General features: G+C 44.5%; 1 protein-coding gene across 2 annotated transcripts in view; it reads right to left on the reverse strand.

The window, feature by feature from the left end:
• LOC139320805 (discoidin, CUB and LCCL domain-containing protein 1-like) overlaps nucleotides 1-16,741 on the reverse strand; it is a 38,436-nt gene extending 21,695 nt beyond the window's left edge. For both annotated transcript variants that reach the window (XM_070949237.1, XM_070949236.1), the window contains exons 1-3: nucleotides 16,609-16,741; nucleotides 13,282-13,503; nucleotides 1,774-1,911 (exon numbers count right to left, since the gene is read on the reverse strand). In XM_070949237.1, the coding sequence (XP_070805338.1) occupies nucleotides 1,774-1,911; nucleotides 13,282-13,503; nucleotides 16,609-16,693 (445 nt within the window). In that variant the 5' untranslated portion in view covers nucleotides 16,694-16,741. The remainder of the gene's footprint in view (nucleotides 1-1,773; nucleotides 1,912-13,281; nucleotides 13,504-16,608) is intronic.
• Nucleotides 16,742-18,481: the final 1,740 nt, after the last annotated feature.

Below are 18,481 nucleotides of genomic sequence, written 5' to 3' on the forward strand. Positions count from 1 at the left end.
AAAGCCGATTGTATTGATCTTACGTTGGAGAAATAAGGGAGGTGGATTTTCAATTTGTTTTTTTGTCATGAAGGGAAAATTTCTATGCAGCCTGTTGACATTGGAGATGACCAGGCTGAGCCTGAGGGCAGGATCAAATGCATCATCAGTTTAGAGCAGGGGTTTCAAACTCAAGGCCGGATCTGGCCCACAAGGTGCTTGGATCTGGCCTATGGGGTCACCCTGGAAACAGCAAAGGACCGGCCCGCAGTGCCTCTGCCAGCGAAAATGGAGCTCATGGCCCTCCTGGGCTCCGTTTTCACTGGCAGAGGGTTGCTGGAGACCGTCCCAGCCAAAAATGGAGCTCAGGAGCCTGTTTTCGCTGGCAGAGCACTTGAGCCACAGGCGACCCCGACACAAGTGACGTCAAGCTGGCCACGCCCTCTTGGGCGCCCAGAGGTCAAACACAATCCTGATGCGGCCCTCAGGACTCTGGTTTAGAGTCTTTATACCCCGTAAGAGACCTAAATCCAGCCCACCTTGAAGTCCGTTGATCCTTATCTGGTGCCAATTTGTCTTGATCATTAGTAGTTCAAACTCTTGTGTATAGGTAGCATGAAATAAACTTGTAGTACTTGTGAACTCTATCCTGGTTCCTGACTTTTTTTTTGCACCTGTCAAGATGGCTCATGAACTAATCTGCAATGGGATCAAGTTTCCATCCTGGTTTTCTGAGGTGCTGATATGGGTAAAATCATCTTTAGGAGCAAAAGGATGGAGGCAACTCTTGTTCAGCTGATGGTACAAGCTTACTGCAGGAGTTTCTTACATGCAGAGAATGACTTTGTGGCTTTGTTTACATAATCATCAGGCGTTTGTTGAATTTTCTGTAAACATTGCACAACATTTTTCCTTCTGGCTACAAAGATAGTGGCTGAATTCTCAGGAATGGAGTATTTCTACATTTTAGTCTGTTTAGAGGAAGCAGGCAGGGAAAATATTAATACATAAAATAGAAGACACCATAAATATTGTTTAAAAACTAAGTGTGCAATGTACTTTGGACAGTGTGTGATGTACTTTGGACATTGTACTCTGTCTTTCACTACATCCAAGTGAATCAAATCACTACATCAAATATACCAGTCAGTAATCTATTAAGAAAAATTCTGAGGAAAAATGTGCAAATCCCAGAATGTTTTGTAGAGTCACATGGAGCTGTCTGATCTGTTTTTTTAAAAGGTTTATTTTCATGGATTTCTGAATCCTGAAATTACCTCTTTCATTAGTCTTTCATATGTCCATTCATTTTTAGTTTGATGTAAATAAACTTCAATACATTTATTTTGCCTCTGCATTTAAAAATGAAGTACTAGAAAATATACCATGGTCCTTTCACTCACATAAAAAAAAAAAAAAACTCTAGGAGAAATTGTGGTTGTAATTCAAGAATTACCATTTGATGTTGGATAAATCAATGGCCGGTAGACATTTTTGTCATTTGCAACTGATAATATGCACCTCTTTTTTTTTTTGGTTTTGCCACTTTGGTTGCCCCTTGCGTGCAACTTTTACTTTTGTTTTTTGCAACTTTGGTTGCAACATTTTGTTTTTGTACCCGTAGAGGAGAATACTCGGGGTTGAACTGTGGGGTCCTTGGTGCTCTCCGAGCTTGGTGATTTTCTCGCAGACATTTCATTACCCAGCTAGGTAGCATCATTGGTGTTGTTTTGGCTTTTAACAGTGTGCAGCACCAGCATCTGAAGCAATATGTGATGGAGATGCTTGTCCTACCTGACCGGTTGCCGCTGGCGTAAGAAAGAAGGAAGCCACGACCAGAGCGGTGTTTGGTACTGTTGAATAAGACAGTTATGGAGCTGGAATTCATCACCAAGACTGAGTGAGGAGGATATGCACTGCCACAGAACGGACCTGGAATGGGAAAAACGAGAAAGAAAGAGCATAGACTGAGGGATTTTTCTATCCAGAGACACACTAGCCATTTGATGTCAATCAATCAACCTCTATTCTCCCAGCAGACTTCATCCAATTGGGCCTTGTTGAACATCTTTCCATCAAGAACTTGATTTTGGCAACAGAGTGAAAGTGGTAATGCTAGGAAAGGAAGAGAGGAAAGTGCCTTTGGACACACTTTTTGTTCCTTCTTTCACTCTTTATATTCAGCCCAGCTTTATCATGGTTAGAAATCTCACCCTACGCATCTTGTTATAGACTAGATTTTATGCAGACATTCCCAGCCCGTACCATTCCAAGTCAGACAGTGGGAGGCTGACTCAGATTTCACTGTCCCCAAAAGTTTAAGAGTTTGGACTCCATAAAGGTCACAACGCAACCGGCAAGGAAAAAGAAACAAAACCGAAATGTGACATCAGCCCATTGCAAAGTGTCTGTGTGTTCTACCCAAGAAGGTCCTTATTAGGATTTTAGTACACAGCTCTGCCAAATCTCGAACTGCCCCCAAGCCTGTTGATTCAGCCCTCTCATTTCCCATGCCTTAGCTTTGGCTTCCTTTCTGTTGGCAGAGGATCCTTGTTGGGAAAGAGTGATTTATTGTTCCAGGGGACTTTTGCATGCAGAAATGGTAATTTGCTAGTCGCTGGGAAAAGTAACCAAAGGGGAAGTCCTTTGTTTCAATTCTCTGCCTGGAAGCTCCTATGAGAAGCAAGATCCTGGAGAATGGGCCTTTTGGCCTGATCCAGCAAAGTTCCTTCTCACGTTCCTCCCAAGACTGCCCAGTTAATTTTCCTGAGTGCACCCAATCAAGCTTTTAAAATAGTTCAGAACGAATCTGCTTCTCTTAGTGTCACAACACCAATCCGGAGATATAGTGCAGGCTTAGAGCTGCATACACAGCTCATAAAGCAGGAATGTTCCATTTATTTTTCTCCAGTTGAAGGCTGCCCAAGACCTTTCCGAGGCATGCCAGAAATTTTCTTCCAAAAGGATATGGCTGGAAAACTAAATTTGGAGTTTAGTTACGCTCAAATTGAATTAAAATGTAAGCAAATTAACGTTATTTTATTTAGGAAATTTATACAGGCACCTCTCCTAAATATACAGTGAACAGTCCACACAAAAAATATTTTAAAAACTATAATAATAATAATGCAAGGCAAGGCAAAATAAATATATATATAACTATGTAAATATACAGAGCTGACTAGATAACACATGCCCCATTGGGTCATTGTTTCAGAGATATTTTCTTAGCTAAACAGAAAAACAGAATGACCAAAGGTGAGCAAGACAGCAGTGGGAGCAGAAATGACTTCTGACTTCCTGCTGGCTTCCCCATTGAGTTTCCTCATGGGAATCTGTCAGGGAGCATCATAAATCTTCTCTTCCATTTCCAGCAAGCAGGTAAGAGGCTGCTACTGGGGAAGGAGGGTGCGAGGATTGTGAGACTGGCTTGGAAACTGTCACGGAATGTTGAACATGAAGATCACATGACCACAACAGCAGTCAGTAGCACTAAAGCAGCTACAACTTTCTCAAATTTTATTCCCTTGGGAATCCTGGGTCCTAGATTTTGGACACATTCTGTAAGTTAGACCATTTGTGCTACCTTGATTCAAAAACTATGATGCATTATTTCACTCAGGTAAAGATCATGACAATATGAGTTTTAGTACCATAGTATATAAATGTTCCAGGCTGATGCTTATTCTGCAGCAGCCCAGATTCCTTTTCATTTTTAATTAAAAGTATCTGTAAAAAGATGGAACCAGAACTGATGGCCATCGTGTTTTCCTAACTCTGATATAAAATCTTTTCATTGTCTGCAAGGCTAGAAATAAACATTTACGAAACAAAAATGTAATTTAATAAATATAAATAAAACTATAAGCAACAGAAGAACACAGAGCACAGAAAAACAACTCCAAAACTGAAGGAAAATGACTACTCTAGAATATATGATGACAACACTGTCTCCGCTTCAACAGCCACAAACCACAACTGAGTCAGCAGTATGCAATCCCCTGTATCCCCACCTTACTCAAACTCTGCTCTGCACTCCCACGCTCCAAATCCCAGGACCGTAATTTATAGGAAAACCTCTGGAATTTCTTCCACATGCCAACTCTGTCTTCATCCCTCAAAATTCCCTTAAGGAAACTTGTATACCTCAACCTCCCCCAGCCTGTTTGGAATGGCCCTCACAGCTAACAAGGCAAAGGAAAGATTTATTTAACCGAATAGACCAGGGGTGTCAAACTCAAGGCCCGGGGGCCGAATTCGGCCCGCGGGGTGCTTAGATCTGGCCTGGAGGGCTGCCCTGGAAACAGTGAAGGACTGGCCCGCAATGCCTCTGCCAGCGAAAACGGAGCTTGGGAGGGTTGTGGGCTATCACATAGTTGCATGAGGCAGTTGTGGCCCGCCAGCAGCCAGCGGAGCTGGCAGCAGATTCGGACAGTGAGGAGGTTGGGGAGGAACATGGGCCAGTCCTGGAGTCTGGGAAAGGCTCTGACGAGGGCTCTGCCTCGGAGGCAGAGAGGGGGCCAGGGCCAGATGCCAGTTATCAGCTGCCTTCAGAGTCAGACATCAGTGGGGCAGAAGAACAGCTGGAGCCTGTTCCCAGTGTGCGCATGTGCAAAGTTGCCAGACGCAGGGAACAGCTAAAGAACAAGGGTCGACAGGTGGACGATGAATGGCCCCTCCCAGAGGGAATAAAAGAGGAGCGAAAGGAGAGTGGAGTTTGCAGGAGACAATTAGTTCATTACTGCCTTCCTGCCAAGTATTGCGGCATCTGAAAGATATCAGCCTGGCCACTCTCCAAGCCTGATAAAGGTCGGTGGTTGTGAACTATCTTGAAAGACTGTGGGAGAGGAAAGACTTTACTGAAGAGGAATTCACTGTAAATTAAATAAAAGGGGTTTATCGGGACTAGGACTCAGCTTTGTGCTGCTGGGGAAGCCTAGGTCAGAACAGAGATCATGGCAGCCAAAAACAGAGCTCAGGAGCCCTTTTTCTCTGGCAGAGCACTCAGGCCGCCCAACAGGAGCAATGTCAAGTTGGCCATGCCCACTCTGGCCATGCCCACTCCGCCCCCCCCCGAGGTCAAACACAATCCTGATGCGGCCCTCAATGAAATTGACACTCGTTAATAGATGGACGAGGCAGTGGGGAAAGAATTGTGGGAAATAGATGTGATGCGAAACTAAACACAGCAGGAGGTTTGTCGATATGCTTTCCTGCTCTGGTGTTGTGGCCCGTCAGCGGCCTGTGCAGCTAGCAGCTGATTCAGACAGCGAGGAGGCTGGTGTGGTGCTGCTCCAGCAGCCTGTGCAGCTGGCACTCAAGTCGGACAATGAGGAGGCTGGAGAAGATGTGGTGTCAGAGGCGGGGATTCAGCCAGGGCCTTCAGAACCTTCAGAAGCTATTGCTTAACGCATTGTAAGCCGCCCTGAGTCTCCAGAGAAGGGCGGCATATAAAAAAAATAAATAAAAAATTAAAAAAAATAATAAATAAAGAAGCTCCTTTAAGTGAAGAGGACGAAGAGGAGGAGCCTCTTCTTGATGCACGGGCACGCAGAGCTGTCAAAAGGCAGGAGTGGCTCCTCAGGAGGAGGTCTCCTCGAGAGTAAGGCTTGGGGCTAATTGGCCACTCCCTTAGCCTATTTAAGGCCTTCGCTTGCCTTTCCTGACCTGGGTGGTTTTTGCCGCTATTTTCAAGTTGTAAACTCTGTGTGTGTCTGCGGAAGTGGAATGTTGGGGCTTGAAGTCTAAACAAATGAAGTTGCAATTTCTGCTTTAAGGAGCAGCAACTGCACAGGATGTAGGATTTAGTCTTCAGCGGAGGATTGAATCTACTGTTTCCCAATACCATTTTCCTGGCCTAATCTCGTCATGTCTGGTAATCTTACAGTCATCCATGCTAATGGTAATAGTAATGGGGAAAAGAATGTTTCCCAAGAGCTGTGGGTTTCCCAGATGGTTCAATTACGTATTGAAGAGAGAAGCCATTCGTCTTCTACCGAAAAAGAAATTTTGGAGTCTGTTCCTGAAAAGCAAAGTCTAATGTCAAGTGCCAGAGAAATCAGGAGATTCAGGAAGTTCAAATGAGTACAGGTAGTCCTCGACTTATAACGGTTCATTTAGGGATTGTTCAGGGTTACAACAGCACAGAAAAAGTGACTTATGACAGTTTTTCACATTTACAACCCCTGCAGCATCCATGCAGCCACCTGATCAAAATTCAGAGGCGTGGCAACTGGTTCCTATTTATGACGGTTGCCGTGTACCCTGGGTCATGTGATCACTTTTTGTGACCTTCCGACCAGCAAAGTCAACGGGGAAACCAGTTTCACTTAACAACCGTGTTGTTAATTTAACAATCGCAATGATTCACTTAACAAGTGCGGCAAGAAAGGTTGTAAAAGGGGGCAAAACTCACTTAACAAATGTCTCACTTAGCAACATAATGGGCTCAATTGTGGTCATAAGTCGAGGACTACCTCTATATAGATTTATTGCAAGTTTAAGCTCTCTACAAGAATTTGAACTACTAACAGTCAAGGGAAATTTGGAGGAGTTAAGGATGGAAAGGAATTCAAGGTGGGCTGGACTTAGATCTCTTGTGGGTACGAAGGGACTCATGACTAATGGCATGTTTGACCCCCTCCCTCAGTCTCACCTGGCCAAATTCCTACACCTATCTCCAGGGGTGAAATGCTCCCGGTTCGGACCGGATCATCCGATCCGGTAGCGATGGCGGCGGGTGGTTCGGAGAACCGGTAGCAAAAATCCCTCTACACCCCCCCCCACCATGCCCAGCTGAGCCACATGATCATCAGAGGCTTTTTTTAAAAAAAACTTTTAAAAGCGTTTTGTCTACAACCTCTTCAGATGAAAAAATGCTTTTAAAAGTAAAAAAACCCGCCTCTGATGATCGCGCGGCTCAGCTGGGATCATCAGAGGCTTTTCAAAGCATTTTTTTCTGGCCGAAGAGGCCGAAGAGGTGGTAAAAAAAATGCTTTGAAAAGTCTCTGACGATCCCAGCTGAGTTGCCTGATCACCAGAGGCTTTTCAAAACATTAGAAAAAATGCTTTGAAAAGTTAAAAAAAAAAAAAAGTTGGCCACGTCCACCCAGTCACATTACCCACCACCACCAAGCCATGCCCACAGAACCAGTAGTAACACATTTTACATTTCACCCCTGCACCTATCTCCCACTTGGCTAAGGCTCTTTTGATACTCTTTGGTGCCTCCATTAAACTTGTTGGTAAGGATGGTGATGGGGAAAAAAAGTATATCCAACAGGAGATCCTAAGATGCTTCTGCCACAGTAGAATCTAGCTATGTCTTCATTGGATAAGGCTCCTCCCAAGCATCTTCCCTTCAGCGGAAGGGGTAAGTTACCTTTTTGAGCACTCACTGTGCCCATGGCCACAAGAAAAGAATAGAACGAAGAAACTGATCCAAGTGCAATTCTTAATACAGCAAAATTTAACCAGAGAACTGTACAGAAACACCATAGGGACAAGTGAACGATTGGTGAAATAGGTGCCCATAGATGGCATCAGAATGGCTTTGAAGGACCAGAGGAAGAGCTGCTACCATGGCAGTAGTCAGATAAGAGAACCAGGCCAAGAAAATAACCTGAAAAAGGTCTCAGACAAGCCCACATCCCTAGTTCACATGAAGATGAGGGAGGGGGAAACACCTCGGAGTTGCAAGACCGATCTTATCTCAACAAGGTAGACCCAGTCTAAGTAACCAATGCCAGAGAGATCTGGACTATTTTTATTGTAACATCCACAGTATAACAGAACCTTACAAGTCTGAATGGGCTTTTTCTCCCCCACTTTCTCTTCATGTCAACCAGGGAAGGGTTTGTCTGAGATGTTTTCTCACATGGCTTTCTTGGCCCAGGCTCAGGCTCTGCTTATCCTACAGTTTCCTTGGCAGTCGCTCTTCCTCCTGTCCCTCAAGGCCTTTTCCTTTTTCCTCTATGATGCCAGTGAAAATGAAGGAAGGAAGGAAAGAAGGAAGGGAGGAGAGGGAGGAGGGAGAAAGGAAGGAGTGGGGAAAAGAAGGAAAGGGGAAAGGAAGGAATAAATAGAGAGGGAGGAAGGAAGGAAGGAAAGAAGGAAGGAAGGAGAGGGAGGAGGGAGAAAGGAAGGAGAGGGAGGGAGGAAGGAAGAGGAAGAAAGGGGAGGGAGGGAGAAAGGAAGGAAGGAGAGGGATTAAGGAAAGAAGGAGTGGAAGGGAGGGAGGAAGGGAGGGAGAGAGAAGAGGGGGAAGGAAGAGGAAGAAATAAAGGGAGGGAGAGAGGAAGGAAGGAAGGAAGGAAGAAGAGGGGGAGGGAGGGAGAGGAAGGAAGGGGAGGAAGGAAGGAAGGAGAAGGATGAAGGAAAGGAGTGGAAAGAGAAAGGGAAGGAAGAAAGGAAGGAAGAAAGGAAGGAAGGAAGGAGAGGGAGGAAGGAAGAGAGGGAGGAAGGAAGGAGAGGGAGGAAGGAAGAGAGGGAGGGAGGGAGGAGAGGGAGGCAACAAGCCTGGTGAAGCGAAAGTAACAACTAGCCAATCCAATTCTAGTGGGAGGCTGTGAAAGGGATCCAGGTGAGATGCTTCCTAAGCCCCCACCTTCCTAAGCCTCTTTTCAATGCTGTGACATGAAATGCTTTTTTGAAGCCATTGGGGTGGGATACAAAAGCAATAAACGCACAAAGTCCATCCGGCTTCCTTTATCCTTGTGCTGCCGCCTCCCAGCAGCTGCCTCATTTCCCCTGCTGCTCCTCGCCCACCGAGCAAAACAATGCCCCGTGATGGCTGCCAGAAGGCCTCTCTCTCTTCCCTGTCATGAGGGCAGCCCTCGGCTCCGAGGTCAGACCTGCTCGCAAGGCCCAGGCCAGGGAATTTCCCCCCCCCAGCTCTGCTAAGAGCTGGAAGGAGACGGAAAAGGCTCAGCTTCGGGAGCCAGCAACTGTCACAGGGCCTCTGGTGGAGCCAGACAACTGAGGGAGGGAGGAAACTTTGGGGAAAGTACACACATTCCTGGAAATGCACGACACTTTTGCTGTCAACATTCAAAGTCCCCACTGCCAAGAGAGGAGCTGATGGAGAAAGTCCAGCTAACTCTAAACGAGAGCTGGCTACCAAGGGGAAACGGGGCAATTTTAGCAGGGAATGCCTGGGTTTTGTCGGGAGCACAAGAACACAAACCCTGTGGCAAGGTCAAGGATTGGGTTTGTGCCGGTGGTGAAATTCAAATGTTTTTACTACTGGTTCTGTGGACGTGGCTTGGTGGGCATGGGGAAGGATACTGCAAAATCTCCATTTCCACCCCACTTCAGGAGGAAGGATACTGCAAAATCCCCATTCCCTTCCCACTCCAGGGGAAGGATACTACAAAATCCCCATTCCCTCCCCACTCCTGGGGGAAGGATACTGCAAAATCCCCATTCCCTTCCCACTCCTGGGGGGAAGGATACTGCAAAGTCCCCATTCCCACTCCACTCTGGGGCCAGCCAGAGGTAGTATTTGCCAGTTCTCCAAGCTACTCAAAATTTCCGCTACAGGTTCTCCAGAACCTGTCAGAACCTACTGGATTTCACACCTGGTTTATGCATGTGGTGATTTAACAGGACACAGAGCTGCTCCAATCACAACTGACTCAAAAGCAGATATAAATCTGCTTAAAACAAGATAAACTGCAATCAACAAATCAAAAGCATAGAAACACCACGCAAGAGTCTGGAAAGTTACAATTAGGGATTCGCTGCTGGGGGTTTGCAGGGGTTCAGGAGAATCTCTAGGTAAGATTCTGTGCAGTTCAGAGAACCCCCAAATCCCACTCCTGGCTGGCCCCGCCCACCCCGCCCCTCCCAGGAGTCAACACTGTTTCCTTAATTGTTCCTGTCTTCTGGTTGATCTGCGCATGTGCACACTGGGAACAAGCTCACGGTGTTCTTCTGCCTTGCTGATGTCAGACTTTGGAGACTCCGGAGGCAGCAAAGAACTACCAAATGAACTTGGCCCCCTCTCTGTCTCCGACTCAGAGTCCTCATCTGAGCCTTCCCCAGACTCCAGGACTGGCCCACGTTCCTCCCCAACCTCCTCACTGTCTGACTCTGCCCACTGGCGGGCCACAACATTTCTCCTTAGTTCTAGGTTGGTTCTCTCCTTGATTAGTTTCCACCCATTGCTTTTTGTCCTGCCTTTAGGTACTTTGGAGAATAAGTTGACCCTCTCATCTCTGTGGCAAGCCCCTTAGATATTGGAACACTGCTATCATGTCGCCTCTAGTCCTTCTTTTCATTAAAGTAGACATACCCAATTCCTGAAACCATTTTTCATATGTTTTAGCCTTCAGTATCCTAATCATATCTGGTGCTCTTCTCTGCACGCTGCACTTTTCCCTAAATAATCTCAGATTGAGAGAAGGGCTCACACACACCAGCTAGCAAATGATAGTACTGTGTATGACAAATTGATCTCCGAAGGGAAAAAAAGGAATGTTTAGATGAGAAATCCAAGTGGGAATTGTTGGAAATTCCAAACTCATGTCCGTTTAAAAATAAAATCCCCAATGGGAAAAATCTAACTTTCTAAAGATGTTCTGCTTGGAAAATGAGTTATAGAGAAAGAAGGACAAACATGTGCATTAATTCATTAAAGTTTCCTTCCTGATGAGAAATAGTATCACCAATTGTTTGCGGGATTTCATAGCAGATACCATATTTTTCGGAGTATAAGACACACCGGAGTATAAAACACATCTTAGTTTTTGGGGAGGAAAATAAGAAACAAGCTGATTGGCAGGTGGACCAGCCCAATCAGCTGTTCCCAGAGGTGAATTTTAGCAACAGATTCCTTGGTTGTGAACTCTGTGCCTTGCTTTTTTTGCTTTTTTTCCTGCCTCTGAAAGCCTCCGAAACAGCTTCAGAAAAAAAGCCTCTGAAGCTCTGTTAGGGGGCTTCTTTTCTGAAGCTTTGTTTCTGATGCTTTTTTCAGCCCCTGAAACCTCCATTTGAGGAGCTGGGTGGGGCTACATTCGGAGTATAAGATGCACCCAGATTTTCACCCTCTTTTTTTGGGGAAAAAGGTGTGTTTTATACTCTGAAAAATATGGTAATTAATGGATTTCAAATAAGATGGACCTATAAAGGCCTTGAAAGTGGAAGGGAGAAGCTGAAAAAGAAAAAAAAAAGGAAGGAAACAGAGAAACAAAACAATATTTGGAAAGCCTCAAACTATATTCCAGAGAATCATGGAACAGCCATTCGCAGGAATTGAAAGTGATGGAAGTGAGGAGAATGGAAACAAAAGTAAATATAGGACCAAGGAGAGGAAGGAACCCGTGAAGGATCAGAGATCTAAGAAGGTCAAAATGCTGCAGAAGACAAGATCTTTTTTATTCTGGGTCTAAATGACACACTTCAGATTCTCTCAAGAGCTGATATACCTCTCTTCCCGCTGCTTCCTGTGGAATAAACAAAGAACCCAACGATGGAAGATCAAAGTTGACAGTTTGTGGGAGAATGCAGGAAGGAAAGCCACATGACAAAAAAGTCTATAGCAAAGAAGTACAGACTTTTAATAGCCCTTTATAGAGATGTATAAACTGAGGCCCTTGAAATCTGTCAGATACCTTTGAAAATTGCTGGCAAATTATAATTTCTAAGATAATAGAAAGTGGAAAGTAATAAATTTGGTATTGGAATCCTGTTCCTTCTGGTTCATTTTAAAACACTCAAATATAATGAAAGCACATTTAATTTTTTTGGCTGGCTCCAACCATTATTTTAAATCAGGGGTTTCCAAACTTGGTAACTTTAAGACTTGTAGACTTCAACTCCCAAAATTCCCCAGCCAGCATGGCTGATTGGGGAATTCTGGGAGTTGAAATCCACAAGTCTTAAAGTTCTCAGGTTTGGAGATCCCTTCTTTAGATATAGCTTCTAGTATGCCATTTGTAAGATGAGTATGGCCTTAGGCCAAGAGTACCCACCTTGGTCACTCTTAGCCTCTTAGAATGCTACACTATAAGGAAAAAGTAATATATGAAATATTGGGACTGATTTTCATCTTAGAAACCAGTTCCAGTATAGACATATTTGTTCAGACTACTGTTCCTGGAAGTGATCAATGGGAGACAGAGTGCATGAAAAGTGTGTGTGTGTGTGTGGGGGGGTCTTGGATATGCAAGTTCATCCCTCCACCCTTGACAGGGATGTCTACATTTTTGCTTCCACAGGAAAGTATAATTAGAATAAATTATAGAATAGGATAACAGGATAACAGGGAAGGGACTTTGGAGATCTTCTAGTCCAACCCCCTCCTCAGGCAAGAAACTCTAGTTCCATGATGGCAAACCTATTGTCAGGTTTCAAAGTCGTCTCAAATAAATTGCATTTCAAACAAAGTCTTTGAAGAAAAACTCCCATTTATTAAGCATGACATTCTAACTCCGACTCCATCGAAGCCAACACTGACTTCCAGACCCAAAACCCTCCCTTTCCGTTCCCCACTCCCCTGCACTCATTGGCCATCTTCCAAGTCATTCTACCCCTAATCTACTGCTCCAGCTCAAAGGAATTTCCCCCCTCCCATCCCATCTCCTAGGGGATATTATCTCCAGGGAAAATAAATAGGTGAAAAGTCAAACGTCCCTTTCCAGACGCCTCTGCTTCTCCTTCTTATGTCAGCACTAGAGTAAATGCAGCTTGAAGTGCTGACACCTATGGTATGCAGAGCCCTCTCCGCGAGCACGCCAGCCTTCACTCCAGCCCAGCTCCACCGCGCATATGTGCACTCCTCCCACCGGCCAGCTGGTCTTTGGGTCTCTGCAGCGCATGTGCGGGGGCAGGGCGCATGCACGGGGATCTCACATGCATGTGTGGGGGTGGGGTGCATGCATGGGGGCACATCGTGGCGGTGCTCGCATTGCATTTTGGGGATCATGTGCCCCCTGTGCCCCATTTTGGGCCTGGAAAGCCTCCTGCACCAACCTGGAAGCCAAAATGGGCCATGGTGGCACCACACGAGGCCCCCTGCACCCTGTTTTGGGCCTGGAATGCCTCCTGCACCAACCTGACAGCCAAAACAGGGTGCGGGGGGGCGCTGAGTTGCATGCACGGGGCGGGCGGGTCGCATGCATGGGGAACGTACATGCATGCGCAGGGCGGGGCGCATGCACAGGGGACACTCGCATTGCATTTTGGGGGGTTGGGCACATGCGCGCGCACACTTGCTTTGGGCACTCGGCACCAAAAAGGTTAACCATCACTGCTCTAGTCTATACCATTATCTTTAGGAATGAGGTCAAGGAATGTCCTTACCAAAGCTGGAATCGTCGGAGGGAGATGAAAGCAACAAGAAGCCATATTTGCATTGTTCAGAGGCTTCAATATCCATGTCTCCAAAGGCCAGGCTGAGGGGGCTCCCTTCCGCTCCGTGAATTTGCCACTCACAAGAAGTGGAGTTTGGATACGTGCCTGGAAAGTTCTTGGAAGACAAAGTCCCACTGTAAGATGCGAGCACTGAATGACCACAACCGTCCCCTGGAAGGCAAGGAGAGAAATCATTCCATATTTGGTACGATGGCCTGGCTAGAACGTCAGACAATGACCGATTGTACTTTGCTTGTTGTTACCTTAGCACATAGGGGCATTCATGGGATTCATCAGGACCACAGTTTGGTGACCAGAGGCAGAATTGTTTAAAACCTTTTGGTGGATTAGATTAGTATGGCCAGGGATGTGACATCATTAAGGTCACTACAGAGTAATAATAATCATAATATGATACCAATAAGAATAATAACATTATTTTGTTGCTTTGCATGTACAAGGACAGCTTCTGCACTGGAGACAAATCACACTTTGCCAAATATTCAATTCAATTCAATTCAATTCAATTCAATTCAATTCAATTCAATTCAATTCAATTCAATTCTATTCTATTCTATTCTATTCTATTCTATTCTCTATTCTACTCATTCTCTACTCTATTCTACTCTACTCTACTCTACTTTCTACTCTACTCTACTCTACTCTACTCTACTCTACTCTACTCTACTCTACTCTACTCTACTTTTTTTATTGGATTTGTTCAACAGGGAGACAGAGCCACATTAACCAACATAACCTAGCCAATATATTTTTCAACAGGATGTGGGAAAGACAAAATAGAACAGATGCTGCAGGAATGGAGGAAATACTTTTCTCTCTTGAGTTAAAAACTCAAACTTTTTTTTAATGAAGACAGTTCCTTTCAGGCCACTACTCTTGCTATTTCTACACATGAATGTAATCATGGGGTGATGATCGGTCAGTTATTTGCTGCAGTTCCCAGAAGGGGTACAAAATCTTCCTGAAAGATGAGAAATAAACATTCTTTCCAGGAAGGATTTTATTCAGATTGATCGTATCTGTAAACTTATGTTTAGGTTAGTCTTTTTCAAGCTTGGCAACTTGAATAGAATAGAATAGAATAGAATAGAATAGAATAGAATAGAATAGAATAGAATAGAATAGAACAGAACAGAACAGAACAGAACAGAACAGAACAGAACTCTTTATTGGCCAAGTGCGATTGGACATACAAGGAATTTGTCTTTGGTGCATACGCTCTCGGAGTAAATAAAAGAAAAGATATGTTCGTCAAGAATCATAAGGTACAACACTTAAAGATAGTCATAGGGAAACAGTCAATATAAATCGTAAGGATACCAGCAACAAGGTTACAGTCATACAGTCATAAGTGGGAGGAGATGGGTGATAGGAACGATGAGAAGATTAATAGTAATGCAGACTTAGTAACTAGTTTGACAGTGTTGAGGGAATTATTTGTTTAACAAAGTGATGGTGTTCAGGGGAAAAACTGTTCTTGTATCTAATTGTCTTGGTGTGCAGTGCTCTATAATGTCTAAGATGAGTGGACTTCAACTTCCAGAATTCTGGGAGGATGCCAGCTAGGGAATTCTGGGAGTTGAAGTCCACACCTCTTAAAGCTGCCAAGTTTGAAACACATTGTCTTAGAACATTAATTGCTTTGACTTTGATTTTGGGTTTTACCAATTAGATTGATAGATCTTTATAGAAATGGCTTGTTCCTATTATTATGAAAAAAACAAAAAGTTGTGATTTGATGTTAATGCCTTATTTTACTGTAACAGAGAGAGAGTCGGAAGTCAATGTTTCTTTTTCTTTCTTTTTTTTTTAATTTTTAATTAAAGACAAAACACAAAACACAAAACCACACCCAGTGTATAATACAAAATAGGGAGAAGCGGGGGAATTTTTTCTTCATCTTCAGGTCTTCCAAAATTCTCTTTGCATTGGCACTGGCATTATTTCTTCCAAGTTCCCGATTGCGTAGTCCACAAATGGTTGCCATATCCTCCAAAATATATTTTCTTTCAATAGTCCTTTTTTGAATTTTATATCACACATTAACTTATCATTAAGAGGAATTTTCCAAACTTCTCTGAATCATTCATTTATTTTGTATTCAATATTCAATTTCCAGTATCTTGTCAATGTTTCTTTTTTGTTTTCCTTATCCTTCCTCACTTCTCTTCCCCCTCTTCTCCCCGTTTCCCTATTTACTTTAGTATTTTGTATCTTATTTTATTTTATAACTCAATAAAAATGTTAAACAGTTAGAACATTCATTGCTATCCGCTTATGGAACTATTGAAAAAACACAGGTAGAAATAATGATGCAGAGAACAAAATGTTTATGATGCTAATTCTATAGCACTGAATTAACTACCTCTCCAGTTTATATTACCTATAAATTTCACTGTAATCTGTTGGTGGAAGAGCATGTGGTATAACCCAAGACAGTTTAAGAAATAATGCTTTAAAGCAGTGGTGCACAACTAGCATATTTGGTCAGGTAGTCCAAAAAAGTCAGATTGTATCAGATCGAGGTAGGCTGAAGAAGATCTTTAAAACATATACACATATATAAAGACACAATACAAGAAGTCCTCAACTTACAACCACTCATTTAACAACATTTTAAAGTTACAATGGCACTGATAAGGTAACTTTTGACCAGCCCACAATTTTCTGACAGTGAGAACAATTAATCAGTGGAATAACTTACCAGAGGTGTTCCATCACTGGAGGTTTTCAAAAATAGATTGGACAACCATTTGACCCAGATGGTATAAGGTCGTGATGGCAAACCTATGGCATGCGTAGAGAGGTGGCACGCAGAGCCCTCTCTGTGGGCATGTGCACTGGCCAGCTGGTCTTCAGGTTTCCGGCAACAACGGCAGTGACTCACTTAGCAACGGTGGCAAAGAAAGGTTGTAAAATGGGGCAAAGCTCACTTAAGACATGTCTCACTTAGCAACAGAAGTGTTGGGCTCCATTGTGGTCGTAATTCGAGGACGACCTGGGACGAAACTAAACCCTCCTTCTTAAGCATTTTCTTCCTTATCGGGGCTGGGCTATAAGGGCCATCATTGGCACCCTGGCACAGCGCCTCTGAAAAGCAGAGCTTGGAGAAGATCGTGCCAAGCGTTTTTTTTTTCCTTCAAGCTGCCACCCTCTTTACTTTCACCTCATTCAACGCATCTGCTCTCGCTTCCCAGCCACTTCCCACCACTTTCCCAGCCGGCTTCTTCCCGCTTGCGAACGGCCACGACTTACCCGCCTGACTGCTGCCCGTCGAGAAGTCCAGGGGCCACCACAGCAGCTGGAGCAGCCGGAGCGCACCGCGGAGCCCAGGGCGCATCGTCGAGCGGCGCCTCGGCAGGAGCCGCCGGTTCGATCGCCTCCCTCCACCCGGCCGAACAGCGACCGTCTGCAGCTGGCGGCGGGCGGAGGAGCGCGCGCCTCGACCACCCCCCCTCCGCGTCACGCGATTGGCTGAAGGGGCCAAGCCTCCCCTCGGTCATTGGCCCCGCCCGCCCGACTAACTTTTTTTTCCCAATACTGGTCTCGCCGCCCCGTCGAGGAAGCGCGGATGACGCCGAGCCCGCCGGCTGTCCGAAAACCGACGCAATGAGCCCCCTCCGTCGAACCCCCCCCCGAAGAAACCACGTTAGAAAGGGAAAAAGGGGGTGATCGGGAGTCATCGGTATCCTAGTTCGAGGTGGAAGCCCAAAGAGATGGGTGGGTCGCTGGGTGGGTAAATATGATAGGGTCCTTCTCTTAAGGGACCTTGAAAAACTCGTTAAACCTTGACTTGATAAACTTGGTTTCTTGACTGTAGGTTGGGTGAGCCCTGGAAAAGAAAAGCTAGCTGGTTGTAGCAAAGAATAATATAAGTGGGTATATGCATAATTTTGTATTTAGTTATTTTGTCATGTTTATAATGTAGTGTATATTGGAGGGGGTGGCCCTTTTTTTTTTTTTTTGCTTTGATTTATATGCCGCCCTTCTCCGGAGACTCAGGGCGGCTTACAATGCATTAAGCAATAGCCTTCATGCTTTTGTATATTTATACAAAGTCAGCTTATTGCCCCCACAAATTGGGTCCTCAATTTACCCACCTTAGAAAGGATGGAAGGCTGAGTCGACCTTGAGCCTGGGGAGAATTGAACTCGCAGTAATTGCAGGCAGCTGGATGTTAAATGCTGCCTTAGGAGGCATTAGCCTCCTACGCTACTCAGGCTCCCTTTGAGAGCTGCATGCAATGGAATTTCATTTTAATGTATGCTAATTAGTGTACACGTATGTGTACTCCCCCACCCCATGAAACAGGTCAATTACCTTTTAGGGATTAATGTATGCTAATTAGTGTACACGTTCAAAGTGACAATACAATTATTCTATCATTGTTTAAACCAGAGGTGTTCAATCTTGGCAACTAATTTAACAGATTAACAGAGTTGGAAGGGACCTTGTAGATCATCTAGTCCAACCCCTCCTCCCAAGCAGGAGACTCTACACCATTTCTGACAGATGACTGTCCAGTCTCTTCTTGAAAGTTTCCAGTGATGAAGCTCCCACAACTTCTGAAGGCAAGTTCTGTACCATGGGTTGATTGCTCTCACTGTGAGAAAATTTCTCCCCATCAGAGGCATAGTTTCTTTATAGTTTGCAATGCTTTGTTGTGTATTCAGAGCAGTTGACTTATTTATTTATTTATTGGTTCGATTTATATGCCGTCCTTCTCCAGAGACTCAGGGCGGCTTACAATGCGTTAAGCAATAGCCTTCATACTTTTGTATATACCTGCTTAGTAGGGCTTTCGCCCCCCCCCAAGTGGTGTTCTTTTTTATACAAAGTCATCTTATTGCCCCCACAATCCGGGTCCTCATTTTACCTACCTCAAAAGGATGGAAGGCTGAGTCAACCTTGAGCCTGGTGAGATTTGAACTTGCAGTAATTGCAGGCAGCTGGTGCTACTTAATAACGGTGTTACTTGTTTTAACTACTCTTGGTTTTATGGTAGGTAATAGATTATAGTACTTTTGTTTTTCTAAACATGTTTTTTTTTATAGGCATGTTTCTACTACAAACCAATTTGAGTTTCTTAACTCAACATTCACTCCATTTATTTCGTTCTTTAGTTTGG

This window comes from Pituophis catenifer, unplaced genomic scaffold (genome assembly GCF_029215685.1).
Source record: "Pituophis catenifer annectens isolate HBS135680 unplaced genomic scaffold, rPitCat1.0.hap2 SCAF_9, whole genome shotgun sequence".
Lineage (NCBI taxonomy): Eukaryota > Metazoa > Chordata > Lepidosauria > Squamata > Colubridae > Pituophis > Pituophis catenifer.